Raw genomic sequence first — 17,777 nt, 5'->3', positions numbered from 1 at the left:
GGGTACACAAATGCAATGGCTTTTTTGTTTACTATGCAATACCATCTTAAACAGCAAGAACAACATAAGAGCTTCTCTCCCACCCAGGGCCACTTCAGCAGGCTTATTTTAGGGAGAATCTTTTGCAGGCAGGTGTAATCAGAACAGCAGTCCGGCCACAGAGCTCGCATTAGAGTGTCAAGTGTGGACGTCAGTCCTGTGTTCCGATCTAGCGCATCCGATCACGAAACCGCCGGTTCAAACGAGGTCACCTGGTTTTTACTACAATTCCAGTTGACGCTTCACAAATGCTCATTCCCCATTATAATAAACAAATAAAATGATGCCACATTTAAAATATGCACCCTTTATTAAGTTATATTAATTACTGTATCAATGAACTCAAGATACAATAAGTGCTGGTTATTATTTAGCAATGACTTTATTTGAATAATAACTACATCCAACCACAAAATCTCCATTTATCATTTATTGAATAAACTTGAATTCATAATTTCAATGTTATATTACACTCTTATTCTTATAAAAATGATCATTGGTGGGATTTGGTTTGTGTCTGTGTTGTTAATATACTTAACCGCACAACCCACTCCAGCAGACCTAGAGAGTGTACGGCTTACCGCTCAGTTTTCAAATTCATAGTGCAAGGTTGTAATAAAGTTCTGAGAAAGTTTGTTTGCGAGTTTATGTGGGTACTGGGGCTACTGCAGTAACTGATGGCCAACAAAACCACCCAGCCCAACTCTGGAAGAGAGAGGAGGTGCTGATGGAGAAGTATGCTGCTATTTTTGTAGAGGAAAAGCTGGTGCATTTTATCTATCAGTCATCAAAGAATGCTGAAATGATAACAGCATTGTTTGAAAAGTAAGCTATTTAAGTTCGACCCACAGGTTAGGCGGTAACCAAATGCTTCGAAGCAGCTCACAGGTACGGCTGTGTTCTTCAACAGGTATGGTTGGGATCTTTTGCAATTTGTAGTTGCATACTTTATTGGCCCTGACGTTGATACTAATGAGAACGTTTTAGTTTAACGGCTCACTGTTCTTCAATCTAGGATGCTCTCTGTCCTGTTGTTTGCGGCGGCTTGGGTTGCCTGCCTGGCAAAACGTAAGTAATCGATCCATCCTTCAGTTCAGGGTTAGGTACACTTTTCAGTACACTTTAATATGTTTATCGGTTTTTGAAAGCTTTCTCTGGAGGAAAGCTAGTCGGTACTCTATGGTACTTAACTTTGACTGGATGTCTGATAGTCTTCCTTTAGACATTTGTTCGTGGGACAGATGTTCAAGGTGTAGGAACTGGAATTATTATTATTTGTATTGTTATTACTAACTCTGTTACGGACCACTTTGCTCGTATACGTGTACACTCTCCTACTTCACTGTGTGAAGGCCACGTCTCTTTTGAACGCTTTCTCTTTGAGCTGGCTATTAGCCTATACCCTCGTCCACCTACTGTATGACTGGTTGGACTGGATAGTCTTGCCATTGGTTATGAATCAGCTGATGAGATTCTCAGATACAAATTCCAGATGGAAGGAAGAACTGCAATTATTTGTGCTGTTTTATTAGTTGTTCATTTTTTTTTTCCTGTTGGGCTACACTCTTTCTTTGAAATTACAATTACATTGACCTGCCGGTGCAAGTACTTATGTCACATATATTATACTGAAGCTATGCTAAGCTATATATTGTCCTTCTCTCATTATCCTCAGCCAATGAGTACCTCTCATACTCTCCAGCCCTTGGATCCGGTCGTGGAACTCCCTTCGTGACCTCAGGAGAAGGAAGCATCACAGGCGTGAAAGTCTGGGAGCACCCTGGAAATTACATTACTGGGTAAGACATACTGTACCTCTCAGTCTGACTACATCTACACTAGATGACCACAGAGAGCAGCTTGTCTGGCAAAACTGAGTTAGTTTGAGTCTCTGAGTCTCCTCCTGGTCAAGATTTTTTTCTCTTAGCTTGAGCAAGATTGTTTACTTTATTTTAGGAAACCCACTCCCCTATCTATAATGATGAATATGATTTTTTTAGTTAAAACGTGAATGATTATTGTTATTATTATTTTACAACAAAATTGATTTGTAAAGTGTGTGTTTGTGTGTGGGTATTACTTTAAGTGGTTGATTTATGCTGTTAAAGTTTTAACACAGTTTCCCCATGTTGTACTTCTAATTTCCAGTTGCGTTACGGCACCAGGTGGGACCGTGCTGTTGGTCGCGTGGTCCACGCCCCACTGAGATTGGACCTATTTGAAGGAGAGACAATTACTCAGGTTAAAATGCGTCTATACTATGTTCTTGTCAATCATTGTCCTGCCATGGTACATTTTTCATATAGGCCTCATCACTGTACTTTGCAATACTGTTACTATTATAACAATGTAGGCTAGCAATGTTAATATTACAGGTGTCTGGAAAATACCGCTCAGCCAACTACATCTATTAGTTGATTTTTGTGACCAGTAGAGGGCGCTCTCTCATCACAGGCGTGCCATTTGAGGTTCTCATTCATTTATTTATTTCTCCGTTCATTCTTATCTGTTTTGTATTGACTTATTGATATTTTATTTATGTCTGAATTGCTTCCTATTGTTTTCTGTTTTTGCAGACCTCCTTTAACTTTTACCCCGAGCATGCAGAGGCGGAGCTTCGGATGTTGAGTGGGCGGTTCGATAGCAATGGGATCAGATCACTGGGAGCCCATTGGGGGGTATTCCAGGAGGCCACAGGTTATGGAAATAATACTACTTAAAGGTTGGGTATGGGATTTGCGAAACGCCAGCAGATTTAGAAAATAAACAACTCAAATGGTCCTACCCCCTCTCCTTCAACGCTGACTCTGACTCCACCCATTCCAAGTACATGGACGCGCAATCATGCACGAGTGAACACAGATGCGCGAGAGCGAGCCATTAGCTAGTTAGCTAGCTCCAGTAGCTACCGCAGGATAACAACAAACAGAAGCTTGCTCTGGGTCACGAGCTTTGAGTACGTGCACGAAGGGGTCGCGCGGGGAGCGGGGGAGGGGGAGTGCAGTACGACCGTTTGATTGACGTACTTACTGTCCAATGCAACTCGGTGGCTCTGGAAATCATTGGCTGGAGTTTTTCGAGCCCTGCCCGTTCCACAGATGATTGACTTGTTTAATTTTCATGTCAGTACTTCTAACTCAGTGGCTGTAAGTGGGTTATGATAAGGATTTAAATTTTCAAGTAATTTTGCAAAAATTGCCAAAAAAGCGAATTCCATACCCAACCTTTAACCAAATGCTTAAAAGCACATTTGACTTATTTTTATCAAAACACTTGTCTATTAATTACCTTTTCATTCAGGGGTCAATCCTGGATAGATGTGAGATCTGTATTGTCTCCAAAAACATATTTTTCACTTTAAAAATGTCTTCAAATGATCTTTTAATGTGTGCATGGGAATTATATCTTTGCAAACCACTATGAAGGGCCTCATGTTTGATTAGTGGTTTAAAAGTAAACATTGCCTTGCCTAACTAAAGGAGGACTCTGCTCTCAATCTTTTATTCAACTAATTCTCTACGAAAACAATTGTATCGACTAAACACATTCTACACATGGAGTTATCTGTGCCACACATTCATGGGGCCAATTCAAGTCATATTTAAATATCCTCAGAGCTTAAAGCTACTCAGTGGTTTTTGCTGTCTTTGGTTTTGGGTTGTGTATGTCTCATGTTTTATTTCCTTTGACGTCATATTAAATGTCATGCGTAGACAATCATTAATATAAAAATTGGATCACAAGAAATGCAAGGACAGAATGTGTCCCTTTGTCAATATAAATATATTATAAAATCATATATGATTTTCAAATTTGTGGAAAAATCTTCATGACAAATTATTATTCTATGATAATCTGCCATGAAAATTATAATAACATTTGAATAATCTTCATGGTCTATTGGTTTATTGTATCTGACTGTATTTGAAGGAATTCGTGCTGCGGAGAGAGAGTTGTCAATAAAAGGATTTGAAAGTGTGGATAGAGTTGCCAAAATGACAACAACAACCATGTCCAAGCAATAAAGTTGGGTAATAATAATAATAAAGTAGGCTACAATAAACAATAAAACACATTGCTTAATTTTCTTATAGTTTAGAAGCCCAAGATAGTTTCAGTGATGTTAATAATTAGCCGAGGTGCGAAGTCTGATGTAGTCTCAGGGGATTGACCTCCATTAAAAAATCTTACATTTTTAAAGTAGAATATTTTCAAAAGTATAAAACATTTAAATTAGAAAATTAATAGCGAACTATTCCAAGGTAACATACCCGTTTAAAGTGGAATGGAGTCTCAAGGTTAAACATTGTGGAAGAAGTTAGGTCCCAAGGTTTGTAGAGAAATGGTTACCACTTTGTTCCACAGGACCCGTGTCCGACGTGAGCCGGGCCGATGGAGAAAGCCCAGTAGAGCAGGGGTCTCCAAACTTTTTCACTGCGACACCCAAGTCTCCCCAGGACCCAAATGAACAAGAATTCATCATAAATGTTAACAACACCTCCATTTATAAACTGCTGATAAAGAACACAACAAACAAGGAATTTAAAATGCATATAAAATGTTTTAATTTCATTAAAATGCACATCACAGCAATGTGCCGAGTGTAATGTTACATTTCTCATCACTTCCTTACGAACTTCAACTGTGAACTTCAAACTGAGCAGTGACCTTTCTTCATGAAACGTAAACTCATATAACAGAGGCATCGTCGCAGCAGACCCTGGCTCTTCTTGTTTGAGTAAAATAAGAGGATTATGATAATAAGAAGTTGAGCTTGGAACAGTTCTTGTGCCGATAAATATGACGTTGAGTGATAAACTCACATGATTGCGTATAGGCTCAGTTCCATCATTGACATCATCCATAGTTAAGTTCCAAAGGAAAGTATGAAACATTGCAGTCGATAGTTATAGGCACTTGTCATTGGCAGACCGTTACTACATCCATGGTCCTTCGAATTTTTACATTTATTTCCTGGTTTACTTTTGTTGTTCCCGTTGAAAAATCTAAAACATTTTCGAAGTGGAAAAATGCTTATGCTTTTGCGTTTCATTTATGAATGCTGATAAGATAACAATGGTTGTAAAATAAGCTAGCTATTTAAGTTCCCGCCACAGGTGAGGCAATAACCCAAAAGCTTTGAAACATCACACAGATCCCATCAACAGGTATGGCTGTGATCTTCAACATGTATGGTTGTGATCGTTGAAAATGTTGCAGACTTTATTTGCCCCGTTGTTGATACTAATGAGGAAGTTTTAGTTTAACAGCTCACTGTTCTTCAGGATCTAGGATGCTCTCTATCCTTTTGTTCGCTGCGGCTTGGGTTGCCTGCCTGGCAAAACGTAAGTAATCGATCCTTCCTGCTGTTTCAGTACACTTTACCAATATATTTATCGGTTTTGTGAAAGCTTTCTCTGGAGGAAAGCTAGTCGGTACTCAATGGTACTTAACTTTGAACTTTGACTGGATGTCTGATAGTTTTCCTTTAGCCATTTTTTCATGGGTCAGAGTTTCAAGGTGTAGGAACTGGAATAATTGGGTGTCAAGCAACTATGTTGCGAGACAACCTATTGTTTTCGTACGAATTCTTATTGGGTGTCAAGCAACTATGTTGCGAGACAACCTATTGTTTTTGTATGAATTCCTATTATTATTATTACGCTGCCATGGGAGTCTATGGCAGCCCATAGAACCGCTTGGTGAAAAGTTGTTAAATTTGGCACACTGGTTCAGGACAGCCCCATTAGCCCATTAAGCCAATGTCAGGTCGCTAGCCCAACAGCTCTAGCGCCACCAACAGGTCAAAGTTGGACATGCACTCATGTTTATAACTTTCGACTCATTCATCCAATATTCACAAACCAGGTATCATTGGATTCCTTGAACCAAGCCCAGTTCAACGCACCCTATGACGGTACATTCACATGAGTACATTTCAAACTTATTTTCAATGTCTGATGATACTGTCAGACCACCCCATATGGCTTATAAATGATATCTCATGGCAACATCAGAACTTGGCCACCATGTTGAAAGTTGTCAAAATCAGTTGTAAATTTCCACAGGCCACAAATTATTTCCAATCTTCATGGAACTTGGCATATATGATCTTCAGACCAAATTTATCAAACAGCTTTCTCAAATTCAAAAACGTTTGGCCGTGACAGCCAATCAAACTTGACGGCGCTCATTAATGGGTAGACACTGCACTCGTGTGGCGACAAGCGGTACTTAATGTATAATAAAACAATGACTATATTCACCATTCCTCCCACCTACAATATAAACTGCAATTCCCACTGGATTAGATGCTTCACGAACCACCTCCAGAACGGATGCTTGTTTACATTGTGTCTCTTTTAGGGATATTGTTCCGAATACCCCTATGTGTTTGTGACATTTGTTCTGTCAGGCAGACTGTATTGCGCCCTTACCTCTAGGTGGGGTCCTTTTCCCATTTGGTAAACATTGATGCATACTCGCATAATGCTCATCCCACCGGCTGTCGGTATTGCCGATTACCGAGACGGTCGTCATGTAGCCCCCTGGCCGATTACGTCCGTCCGGCAGAATTAGTTTACCGAGTCCCATTATGCTTGACACCCACATTGCTGCTCGCAGCTATATTTATCATTGTTCTACTTTGAATATTGGTATTATATGATTGGAAATTATTTTAATCAGTCATGGAAAGAGTGGAAGATTTACTGGTGTTTTGAAATAGACATTTCTTTAGCAGTTTACAATGTCTTACTATAATTAGTGTAGTACACTGAATACCCAAAGTATATTACGATATTAAGTGTAGCACTGAAGTTAATGTGATTTTTGTATTTCTCCTGATGAAGTTCTGGATGAGAAGATGACTGGATCCTGGAGACTATTTCTGCTCTGTAGTCTCCTGCAAGGTAAACATCTCAACCCTCTCTGATGTTACCTTTGATAGCTACTATATTAATACCTGTAGCACTGAGGTTCTCTCTGTAGTACTCTCTCTAATACCTTTGATGCTCTATTTTTACTCTCTGTAGTACTCTAATAATACTTGCTCTGTTAATGCATATATTACTCTCATAATACCTGTAGTACTATCTGTGGTCCTCTGTTAATACCTATAGTACTCTCTTAATACCTGGAGTATTCACTGTAATCCTCTGTTAATACCGGTAGTTCTCTTTGTTGTCCTCTCTCATTACCGGACGTACTCTGCTAATACTTTTTAAATACTCATTGATTATTTAACCTTTAGATTTTAAACTTCGAATTTTGAAATGCACCATCCAAATCAAACACAATAAACGATAATAATAATAATAATAATAATGATTATTATAATAATAACTGATAACTTAGCAACTAATATTACTAATTAATTATAATCGTAGGATATATTATCTTGTTTTGTTAGGAAATGCAATGTTGCATTTAAATATTTTGTCAGTTTGTGCATCGATTGAGCCTTTGAATTTTTCAACCTCTTGTTTTAAAGGTGCTGGGTGCAACGCTGCAAAATTTGAGGCCCTAATGCCAGCAAGTGTTACGACACTCAGTGGATCCTGTGTTACCGTTCCTTGTTCCTTCACCTTGGAGGACGGGTATAAAGACAAGCTACATCCTGGATGCATACCAATATGGCAAAAAGATCAAATAACTATCAGTGCTACAACATTCAGGGGAAATCTAACAGCGTACAACTGTACTACAACATTCAATAACGTACTTGAAGACAATGTTCAATATTGTTTTAGAATTGAATGTGGAAATCCATTAAATTATACTTTTAAAGAAAACCCAGTGACCATCCAGATCAAGGGTAAGTGTAATATGTGTCCGTCTGAAACAAACATGTCTCTAAGTCCTATTGGTCTTACTGTGGTTCAGATGATGCTGAATGCTGGTAATGCTTGGGTTTCCATAGTAACCGCTCTAAATTGGTTTGGTACCCAGGACTCCCTGATGCACCTCGTTTGACCCCCCCCAAGGAGCCGGTGGTGGAGGGGACTCCTGTGGAGCTGGGGTGCTCTGCCCCGTCCTACTGTGACACCCACCCCCCAACTGTGACGTGGACCCCCGCCCTGGGGCTCAGCACCCAGCTCCAGCAGAACGATACCGTGACCTCCACTCTGACCTTCAACGCCTCCCACCTCCACCATGGAAACAATGTCTCCTGCACTGCGGCGTACTACATACCATCTGGGAACAAAACTGTGACGTCTACGAGATACCAACTCAGTATCTTATGTGAGTCAATGTACTACCTTTTCAATGAAGAGTACATTTTATTATTTGTTTACTTTTTTATATTGATCTTCTCTGTAATATACCTTTTTTTCCTTGATCTAGAAGACAAAGCAGTGGGTTGATAAACAAGAACTTTTGATGCTTCTCCTGTTTTTCATTTCATTTACTCTATTTTATTGTATTCGGAACAGTTTTGTTAAATTCACAACATCTGACCAACATGACACCGGAGCTGAGGGCTAGGCTCTGATTGGTGGGTTCTCTCTCAGTTGCCCCCAGGAACACCTCTGCTGTCGGCAGCCCGTGTCTTCCAGCCAGAGTGGGAGGCTGCCTCAACCTGACCTGCACCAGTCATGCTAACCCTGCTGTCAGCGCGGTCACCTGGTACCGAATACACGGAGAACACATCCTTAAGATCGGGACTGGATCTTCTCTGTCCGTCCAGCTGTGGAACGCCAATTACGTTTTCTTCTGTGAGGCCAGGAATGAAATTGGCACGGAAAAGTCTGATGTCTACAAGATCGACATTCAAGGTAAGTTTATTCAAAACAGGAAACCACCCTGAGCTTGGTGATGTATCTAAAGGTTTCTCCGATCTAAGACAGAAGACAAAGCAGTGTGTTGATCAATTATTCAAAGTAAGATTGACTCAAAGCCAGTGAGCAAATGAAAAGGTTATTTTATTCAAACCTAAATATGTTTCTTATGTACTCATTTCAGTTTTTGTTCTGCTTTTTTGTTGACTCTTACTGCTTATTGTGAGATCAACATTCAAAGTTAGATTGACTAAAAGACAGGAACAAGTCTGAGTTTAGTTATGTAGTGATGGGCAGACAATCACCATGTTTTATCTTTTATTTTACTATTTATATCTGTATCTAAACCCCTCAAGGATTGAGCATGTCCAATTAATTCTCATAAGCAGGCTTATTGGGTGTCAAGCAACTATGTTGCGAGACAACCTATTGTTTTTGTATGAATTCCTATTATTACGCTGCCATGGGAGTCTATGGCAGCCCATAGAACCGCTTGGTGAAAAGTGGCAAAATTTTGCACACTGGTTCAGGACAGCCCCATTAGCCCAACAAGCCAATGTCAGGTCGCTAGCCCAACAGCTCTAGCGCCACCAACAGGTCAAAGTTGCACATGCATTCATGTTTATAACTTTTGACCCATTCATCCAATATTCACAAACCAGGTATCATTAGATTCCTTGAACCAAGCCGAGTTCAACGCACCATATGACGTCATTTTGCGGCATGATTGATTTTCCGTCATCTTGGTTTAGGTCAAAAACCTTCAAAATGCTACTACTATCACAAATCTGTCCAATCATCTCGAAACTTGGCACACATGATCTTTTGGCCATGCTTGATACAAAACATCTGATAGACTTTTCAAATTCAAAACCGTTTGCCCGCTACAGCCAATCAAATTTGACCGCCAAGTCGCCAAACAGGAAGTAAGCCCATATCTCAGCTGCCCTTTGACATATCATAACCAACCTTGGTACATAGACCCATGAACCCATCATGGTGACACTGAATGAAGTTGGTGACCATTGACCTCTAGGGGGCGCTATAATGAATGAAGACGTGTTTTAACTCCTCTCTCTTCACATGAGTACATTTCAAACTTATTCTCAATGTCTGATGATACTGTCAGACCTCCCCATATCGCCTATAAATTATTTCTCATGGCAACATCAGAACTTGGCCACCATGTTGAAAGTTGTCAAAATCAGTTGTAAATTTCCACAGGCCACAAATTATATCCAATCTTCATGGAACTTGGCATATATGATCTTCAGACCAAGCTGAACCAATGTATCAAACAGCTTTCTCATATTCAAAACCGTTTGGCCGTGACAGCAAATCAAACTTGACGGCGCTCATTAATGGTTAGACACTGCACTCGTGCATTATTATTATTTCATATTTTATTTTTACATATATTATTATTACTAACCCTGTTACAGAACACTTTGCTCATATATGTATCTACTACTGTGTGAAGGCCATGACGGTTTTGAAAGCTTTGTCTTTGGGCTGGCTATTAGCCAGCATCCTGGTCAAGACCTATGAGTGGTTGGACTGGATGGGCTCCTGCCATGTATCAAAAGGCAAAGGGTCCGACACTCAGATACAAATTCCAGATGGAAGGCAATTCTTTTTATTGTTTTATTATAGTTGTTGTTTTTTATTCCGTTTGGTTACACTGTTTCTTTAAAATTGTAATTACATTTTCATGTCAGTGTCAGTCCTCATATCATATGTATCATGCTGAAGCTATGCCGACTAAGCTCTTGATTGTTCCTCTCTCTTTATCTTCAGCCAATGAGTTCTCCTCGTACTCTTCAGCCATCGGATTAGGGGCTGGAACTCCCTTCTCTGCCAAAGGAGAAGGAAGTATCACAGGCGTGAAAGTCTGGGAGCTTCCTAATAGTCACATAACTGGGTAAGACATATGTACCTCCCAGTCAGTGGCTACATCAACACTGGCTTACCACAGAGAGGAGCTTGTCTGGCAAAATGGATGCATGTCAATTTGATCCTCTGCTGAGCTCCTCCTTCTCAAAAAAGTATACTCTATGCTAGAGCAAGACTGATTATTCCTTAACCTTTCCCGTGTTATGAATTTGTGTCATATTTGTGAATAACGTCATTTTAGGACCCCCCCTGATTATTATGATGTTTGTTCTATGCTGTTACACTTTTTACACGGTTCTCCCATGTTTTATTTCTAGTATCCAGTTGCGTCATGGCGCCAACTGGGGCAGTGTTCTTGGTATTGTCACCACCAGTGAACTGAGCATGGAGCTATTTGAAGGAGAGGCCATTGTTCAGGTTAAAATGCGTCTATGCTATGTTCTTGTCAATCAATGTCCTGGCAACCATTGCTACATTTCTCATAGGGGCCTCACCACTGTACTTTGCACAACTGTTTTACTACTATAACAATGAGATGGCTTTTGATGTTTGTGTGTTAATATTACAGGTGTCTGGAAAATACAACCCCGTGGACTACATCTATCAGTTAACTTTCAGGACCAACAGAGGGCGTTCTCTCGTCGCAGGCCAGCCATTACAGGTTCTCTTTCCTTTATTTATTTCTCTGTTCATTCTTATCTTTTTTGCATTGACTTATTGATATTTAATTTATGTCTGAATCATTTTTTTTCTGTTTTTGCAGGTGTCCTTTAACTTTTACACCAAGTTTGCTGGGGCGGAGCTCCGGATGTTGAGTGGGCGGTCCAACGACAAAGGGATCACATCCCTTGGAGCCCATTGGGGGATAGTCAATCCACGGGGCAACACAGGGGCAGACCAACCATGAAATGAATTGAACTACACGTTTAAAAGTAGATTCAACTTTTGAGTTTCTATGATATCCTACTTATCAATAAAGCATGATAAGCATGTTCCGATATTTGTCTCTGTGGAGTGATTGGAATGAACACAGGGATGAGTTGTGAGTTGGGAATGGTACAAACACTTGACGAATGTTAACTAACTGCTACTTATTTTAACTATGCACTAGTATCTAAATTAAACTCAAGGCGTATTCAAGTTAAAGTAATCCTATCTCGATTATTTGATTTGTAAAAAAGGTGTTAAGTGGTCCAAAGTGATCAAATAGTTCAAGAAATCATAACAGCCGCATCATCCACAACAACGTTGCTCCCAGAACATATTGAAAGCCTCCAATTGAAATCCATCCCTCTGCAAATTGTACCATTTCCTTCATTTCATCCCGCCAATTCTCTACAAAAACAATTGTATCAACTATACATATTCTACACATGGAGCTATCTGTGCCACACATTCATGGGGCCAATTCAAGTCATATTTAAATATCCTCATAAGCTTTAGATCTTGAAACTACTCAGCGGTATTTGATGGCTTTGGTTTTGTGATGTGTTTGTCGCATGTTTTGTTTTTCTTTGACCTCATAATCTATGTCATGTGTGGACAATCAATTAAGTAATAATCGGATCCCAAAGGAACGTAAGGCTTAGAAGACTAAATGTTTAATCTATATACTTTTGAAATGTGTTTTCTTTACAAAAAAAATTATACATATTTTTGACAACTCTCTCCGCAGCATGAAATCCTTCAAATATAGGTAGCCTACAAAAAAGCAGTAGACCATGAAGATTATTACAATTTTATTAAAATCTTCATGGCAGATTATCATAAAATAATAATTTGTCGTGAAGATTAGTATTAAACTAGGCCTATATATAAAAACCACATATGATTTTGTAATAAAATATATTGACAAAGTGACAAATTATGTCTTTAAAGCCTTGCATTATTTGTGGTCTCGTTATTATTTTATTGATTTTCCACACATTTAATATGAAGTCAAACAAAGCAAAGCACGAGACACACACAGTTTGGCCACGCAGGGTTTTCATTTGGAGGCGTACAATAAGTTGTGGGAGGAATGTTGTGGCAGTCCTTAGGATTTCTTGAAGACTAACTTTAACAGGCCTTACAATTTAGAGACTAGTGTATAGATAAAATTAGTAGTTTTATCTAGTAGTAACTTGCAATATAAGAATGACGCCTAAACCATTACCACCACCATTAGTGAGGTGGTCTAAACTTTCCCATCTCACAACTCATCCCTGATTTCCTTCCAATCACTCCACATAAACAAAGATCTGATTATGATTATTGTGCTCTAGTGATGTGATCCCATAACGATTCTCTGTGGATAAATTTTCCTGTTTAAATTAGAAGAACGTTCTTTTTTTGCTACACTGTCTCTTCAGCTCAGATACTGTGCACCTCCTGAGATCAGAATCCTGAGATTAAATCAGAATTCTGAGAATAAAGTCAGAATTCTGACATGAATCTCAGAAGTCTGAGAATAAAGTCAGAATTCTAACATCAAAGTCAGAATTCTGAGATTAAAGTCAGAATTATGGGTAGGCTACCTGTAACGAACGAAAGATTTAGAGTCACTTTAATCTTATTCTGAGATTAAAGTCACTATTCTGACTTCAATCCCAGAGTTCTGACTTTAAACTCAGAACTCCAAATAAATACACATGTGGCCCTTATCCTTTTTCTCCTGAACTGTGTTTGAGATGCGTGCTAATCTTAAAACACGGCCACCGCAGGTTTTGCTGCATTCCATTCCATTTCCAGGACTGATGTCGGGGACTTTCCTTGTGGGCGGGCATTTCGGTAAAACATGTCGAAGGGTTGGGGAACTCCGCCTCCTCTTGCCAGTCAGGAAATGATGTTGTTTCTCTCAACACAACAATGCAGGACTACACAAATGTGAAGTATTTTTTACTATGCAATACCATCTTAAACCAAAGTACAACATAAGGACTTCTCTCCCACCCAGGGCCACTTCAGCAGTCTTATTTTAGGGAGAATCTTTTGCAGGCAGGTGTATTCAGAACAGCAGTCCGGCCACAGAGCTCGCATTAGAGTGTCAAGTGTGGACGTCAGGGTGCACTCACACTAGGCCATCTGGCCGTGGCCGTGTGGCCGTTTTCACACCTAACCGTGCTCAAATGGCCCCATTGTTCTCTGGCCTGCACTCACACTGGCCGTGGCTGTTGGCCGTCGCAGCTGTGGCCTGGCCACGGAAGGCTCTTGTACATACGTCATCACGTCGTAACACGTCATCACCAAGCGTCCGCTGCATGGACCATAATAAAGTCTGCCGCCAGTCAGAGTTTTAACAACAATGGATAACAACACAGAGAACACACCAACAGTTGAACCGCTTGACGCAATGTTTACCGTTTAATGGGAAAGAAGGCTTGTCGCCTTTATTATGTCCGTGGTCGTCGCATTGACTATACGTCATCCAGCTCAGGTTGCGTAGCCGTGCGTGTGCACGTGTCGGCTCATTAGCATCTGTACCGTAGCGGCCCGTGCCGTAGCAGCACACCTCTCCCAAGTGGCCAAATTGGCCCGGCCTGGCCAGACTGGCCACACTCACACTGGCAGATTTGAGCACGGTTAGGTGCTAAAACGGCCACGGCCACGGCCAGATGGTCTAGTGTGAGTGCATCTTCCGATCTAGCGCATCCGATCACGAAACCGAGGTCACCTGGTTTTTACTACAATTCCAGTTGACGCTTCACAAATGCTCATTCCCCATTATAATAAACAAATAAAATGATGCCACATTTAAAATATGCACCCTTTATTAAGTTATATTAATTATTGTATCAATGAACTCAAGATACAATAAGTGCTGGTTATTGTTTAGCAATGACTTTATTTCAATAATAACTACATCCAACCACAAAAATCTCCATTTATCATTTATTGAATACACTTGAATTAATAATTTAAACTTTATATTACACTCTTATTCTTATAAAAGTGATTATTGGTGGGATTTGGTTTGTGTCTGTGTTGTTAATACACTTATCCGCACAACCCACTCCAGCAGACCTAGAGAGTGTACGGCTTACCGCTCAGTTTTCCAATTCATAGTGCAAGGTCGTAATAAAGTTACGAATAGAGAAACGCAAGTTTGTTTGCAAGTTTATGTGGGTACTGGGGCTACTGCAGTAACTGATGGCCAACAAAACCACCCAGCCCAACTCTGGAAGAGAGAGGAGGTGCTGATGGGGAAGTATGCTGCTATTTTTGTAGTGGAAAAGCTGGTGCATTTTATCAGTCATCAAAGAATGCTGAAATTATAACAGCATTGTTTGGAAAGTATATTTAAGTCCGACACACAGGTTAGGCGGTAACCAAATGCTTCGAAGCAGCTCACAGGTACGGCTGTGATGTTCAACAGGTATGGTTGGGATCTTTTACAATTTGTAGTTGCATACTTTATTTGCCCTGACGTTGATACTAATGAGAACGTTTTAGTTTAACGGCTCACTGTTCTTCAATCTAGGATGCTCTCTGTCCTGTTGTTTGCGGCGGCTTGGGTTGCCTGCCTGGCAAAACGTAAGTAATCGATCCTTCCTGCTGTTTCAGTACACTTTACCAATATGTTTATCGTTTTTGTGAAAGCTTTCTCTGGAGGAAAGCAAGTCGGTACTCCATGCTACTTAACTTTGAACTTTGACTGGATGTCTGATAGTCTTCCTCTAGCCATTTGTTCATGGGTCAGAGTTTCAAGGTGTAGGAACTGGAATAATAATTCTTATTATTTTATTTTTTAGTATTGTTATTACTAACTCTGTTACAGACCACTTTGCTCGTACACGTGAACACTCTCCTACTTCACTGTGTGACGGCCACGTCTGTTTTGAAAGCTTTCTCTTTGAGCTGAATTTTAGCCAGTACCCTGGTCCATACCTATGACTGGTTGGACTGTATAGTCTTGCCATTGGTCATGAATCAGCTGATGAGATTCTCAGATACAAATTCCAGATGGAAGGAAGAACTGCAATAATTTGTGTTGTTTTATTAGTTGTTCATTTTTTTTCCACGTTTGGCTACACTGTTTCTTTGAAATTACAATTACATTGACCTGTCGGTGCAAGTAGTTATGTCATATCTATTATACTGAAGCTATGCTAAGATATATATTGTCCTTCTCTCATTATCTTCAGCCAATGAGTACTACTCCTACTCTCCAGCCCTTGGATCCGGTCGTGGAACTCCCTTCGTGACCTCAGGAGAAGGAAGCATCACAGGCGTGAAAGTCTGGGAGCACCCTGGAAATTACATTGCTGGGTAAGACTTACTGTACCTCTCAGTCTGACTACATCTACGCTAGATGACCACAGAGAGCAGCTTGTCTGGGAAAATGGAGGCAGGGTCAGTTTGACCCTCTGCTCCTCCTGGTCAAGAATTTGTACTCTAGACTTGAGCAAGACTGTTAACCTTATTTTAGGAAACCCCCTCCCCTTTTATTGTGATTAATATGATTTTTGTAGTTAAAACTTGAATGGTTATTGTTATTATTATTTTACAACATAATAGATTCGTAAAGTGTGTGTTTGTGCGTGGGTGTCCCTTTGCGTGCTTATTTTATGCTGTTAAACTTTTGACACAGTTTTCCCATGTTGTTCTTCTAGTTTGCAGTTGCGTTACGGCACCAGGTGGGACCGTCTCATTGGTCGCGCTGTCCACGCCCCACTGAGATTGGACCTATTTGAAGGAGAGACCATTACTCAGGTTAAAATGCGTCTATACTATGTTCTTGTCAATCATTGTCCTGCCAACCATTTGTAATTTTTTTCATATAGGCCTTATCACTGTACTGTACACAACCGTTTTACTATTATAACAATGCATGTTAATATTACAGGTGTCTGGAAAATACCACACATCCCACTACATCTATCAGTTGATTTTTGGGACAAGCAGCGGACGTTCTCTCATCGCAGGCCAGCCAGTTCTGGTTCTCTTTCATTAATTTATTTCTCCGTTCATTCTTATCTTTTTTGTATTTACTTATTGATATTTTACCTCTGTCTGAATTGCTTCCTATTTTTTTCTGTTTTTGCAGAAGTCCTTCAACTTTTACCCCGAGCATGAAGAGGCAGAGCTTCGGATTTTGAGTGGGCGGTTCGATGGCGGTGGGATAACATCGCTGGGAGCCCATTGGGGCTTAGCCCCGGAGGGTTATGGAAATAGTACTTCCTAACCAAATGCTTAAAAGTACATCCGACTTTTGAGTTCTGAAGATTTCCTATTAAGCGATAGAACACAATAAGCATAATCAGATCTTTGTTTCTGTGGTGTGATTGGAATCAAAACCGGGATGAGTTATGAGGTAGGTGTGTTTAGACCACTTCACTTATGTTGGTAGTAATGGGTGAGGCTTCATTCCTCTGTTGCAAACTAAATCCTAACTACTAGTAATTGTATCTACACACTAGTCTCTAAATTGAACTCAAGGCTTATTAAAGTTACCAAAATTTTGATCAAATATTTTGTTGTCTTCAAGAAATCCCGACGATCGAATCATCGAGATCATTTTGCCAGAACATATTGTACACCTCCAAATTAAAACCATCCCTGGCCGAACGGCAACCTTTGGCTTCAGGGGTCAATCCTTGATACATGTGAGATCTGCCTCGACACTTTATTCTTTTAAATCATGGCTCAATTAAATATCCACAGAAGCTTGAGATGTTAAAACTACTAATGAATTGTTGCTGACCTTGGTTTTGTGTTAGTGTGTGTCTGGTGTTTTGTTTTCTCTGACGTCATATTAAATGTCATGTGTGGAAAATCAATAAAATAATAATGGCATCTCAAAAATGTAAGGCTTAAAAGACTCAATTTAAAACTTTCAATCTACATGGATTTATTAAAAAAGTATTTTGTTTTTTTGTTTTTTTACAATTTTGTAACAGTCTGTCAGTTGGTCTATTGCCTTTTTGCGGCTTTATTTTAAGGGTTTCAAGGTGTGGAGAGAGTTGTCCAAATGACAGCAACAACCATCTCCAAGCTAAGCAATAGATTAGAATACACTAAACACATGAACACACACACAGCCACACTGCAATCTGATAGCCCAGAAGCCCAAGATAGTTCCATCGT

General features: G+C 39.9%; 1 protein-coding gene and 1 long non-coding RNA gene across 3 annotated transcripts; both read left to right on the top strand.

Annotated features, from left to right (window-relative positions):
• The first annotated feature begins 679 nt into the window (after positions 1–679).
• On the top strand, positions 680–17,495 carry LOC132460135 (sialic acid-binding Ig-like lectin 14). Of its 2 annotated transcripts, XM_060055183.1 has the most exons (10): positions 680–949; positions 1,055–1,107; positions 6,891–6,950; positions 7,532–7,855; positions 7,990–8,283; positions 8,553–8,816; positions 15,836–15,959; positions 16,304–16,403; positions 16,537–16,629; positions 16,738–17,495. In XM_060055183.1, exons 2-10 carry the CDS (start codon positions 1,056–1,058, stop codon positions 16,873–16,875), a joined length of 1,449 nt encoding a protein of 482 aa, XP_059911166.1. In that variant the 5' UTR covers positions 680–949; position 1,055; the 3' UTR covers positions 16,876–17,495. The 2 variants fall into 2 exon arrangements, with proteins under 2 accessions (XP_059911166.1, XP_059911167.1); XM_060055184.1 differs by lacking the exons at positions 680–949; positions 1,055–1,107 and adding an exon at positions 5,325–5,384.
• On the top strand, positions 2,176–4,082 carry LOC132460148 (uncharacterized). The gene is made up of 3 exons (XR_009526352.1): positions 2,176–2,280; positions 2,415–2,507; positions 2,616–4,082. It is a non-coding gene; the product is annotated as an uncharacterized LOC132460148 (long non-coding RNA).
• Positions 17,496–17,777: the final 282 nt, after the last annotated feature.

The sequence above is a fragment of the Gadus macrocephalus genome, chromosome 6 (assembly GCF_031168955.1).
Source record: "Gadus macrocephalus chromosome 6, ASM3116895v1".
NCBI lineage: Eukaryota > Metazoa > Chordata > Actinopteri > Gadiformes > Gadidae > Gadus > Gadus macrocephalus.
The sequence above is the reverse complement of the archived record's forward strand: the minus strand, read 5'-3'. Positions and strand labels throughout refer to the sequence as shown.

Excerpts from the sequence above, each read along its gene's own strand:
- LOC132460135 (XM_060055183.1), top strand. The coding sequence starts at position 1,056 with ATGCTCTCTGTCCTGTTGTTTGCGGCGGCTTGGGTTGCCTGCCTGGCA. Across the intron at positions 7,856-7,989 it reads AGTGACCATCCAGATCAAGG|GACTCCCTGATGCACCTCGT; the intron begins GTAAGTGTAATA and ends TTTGGTACCCAG. Across the intron at positions 8,284-8,552 it reads ATACCAACTCAGTATCTTAT|TTGCCCCCAGGAACACCTCT; the intron begins GTGAGTCAATGT and ends GTTCTCTCTCAG.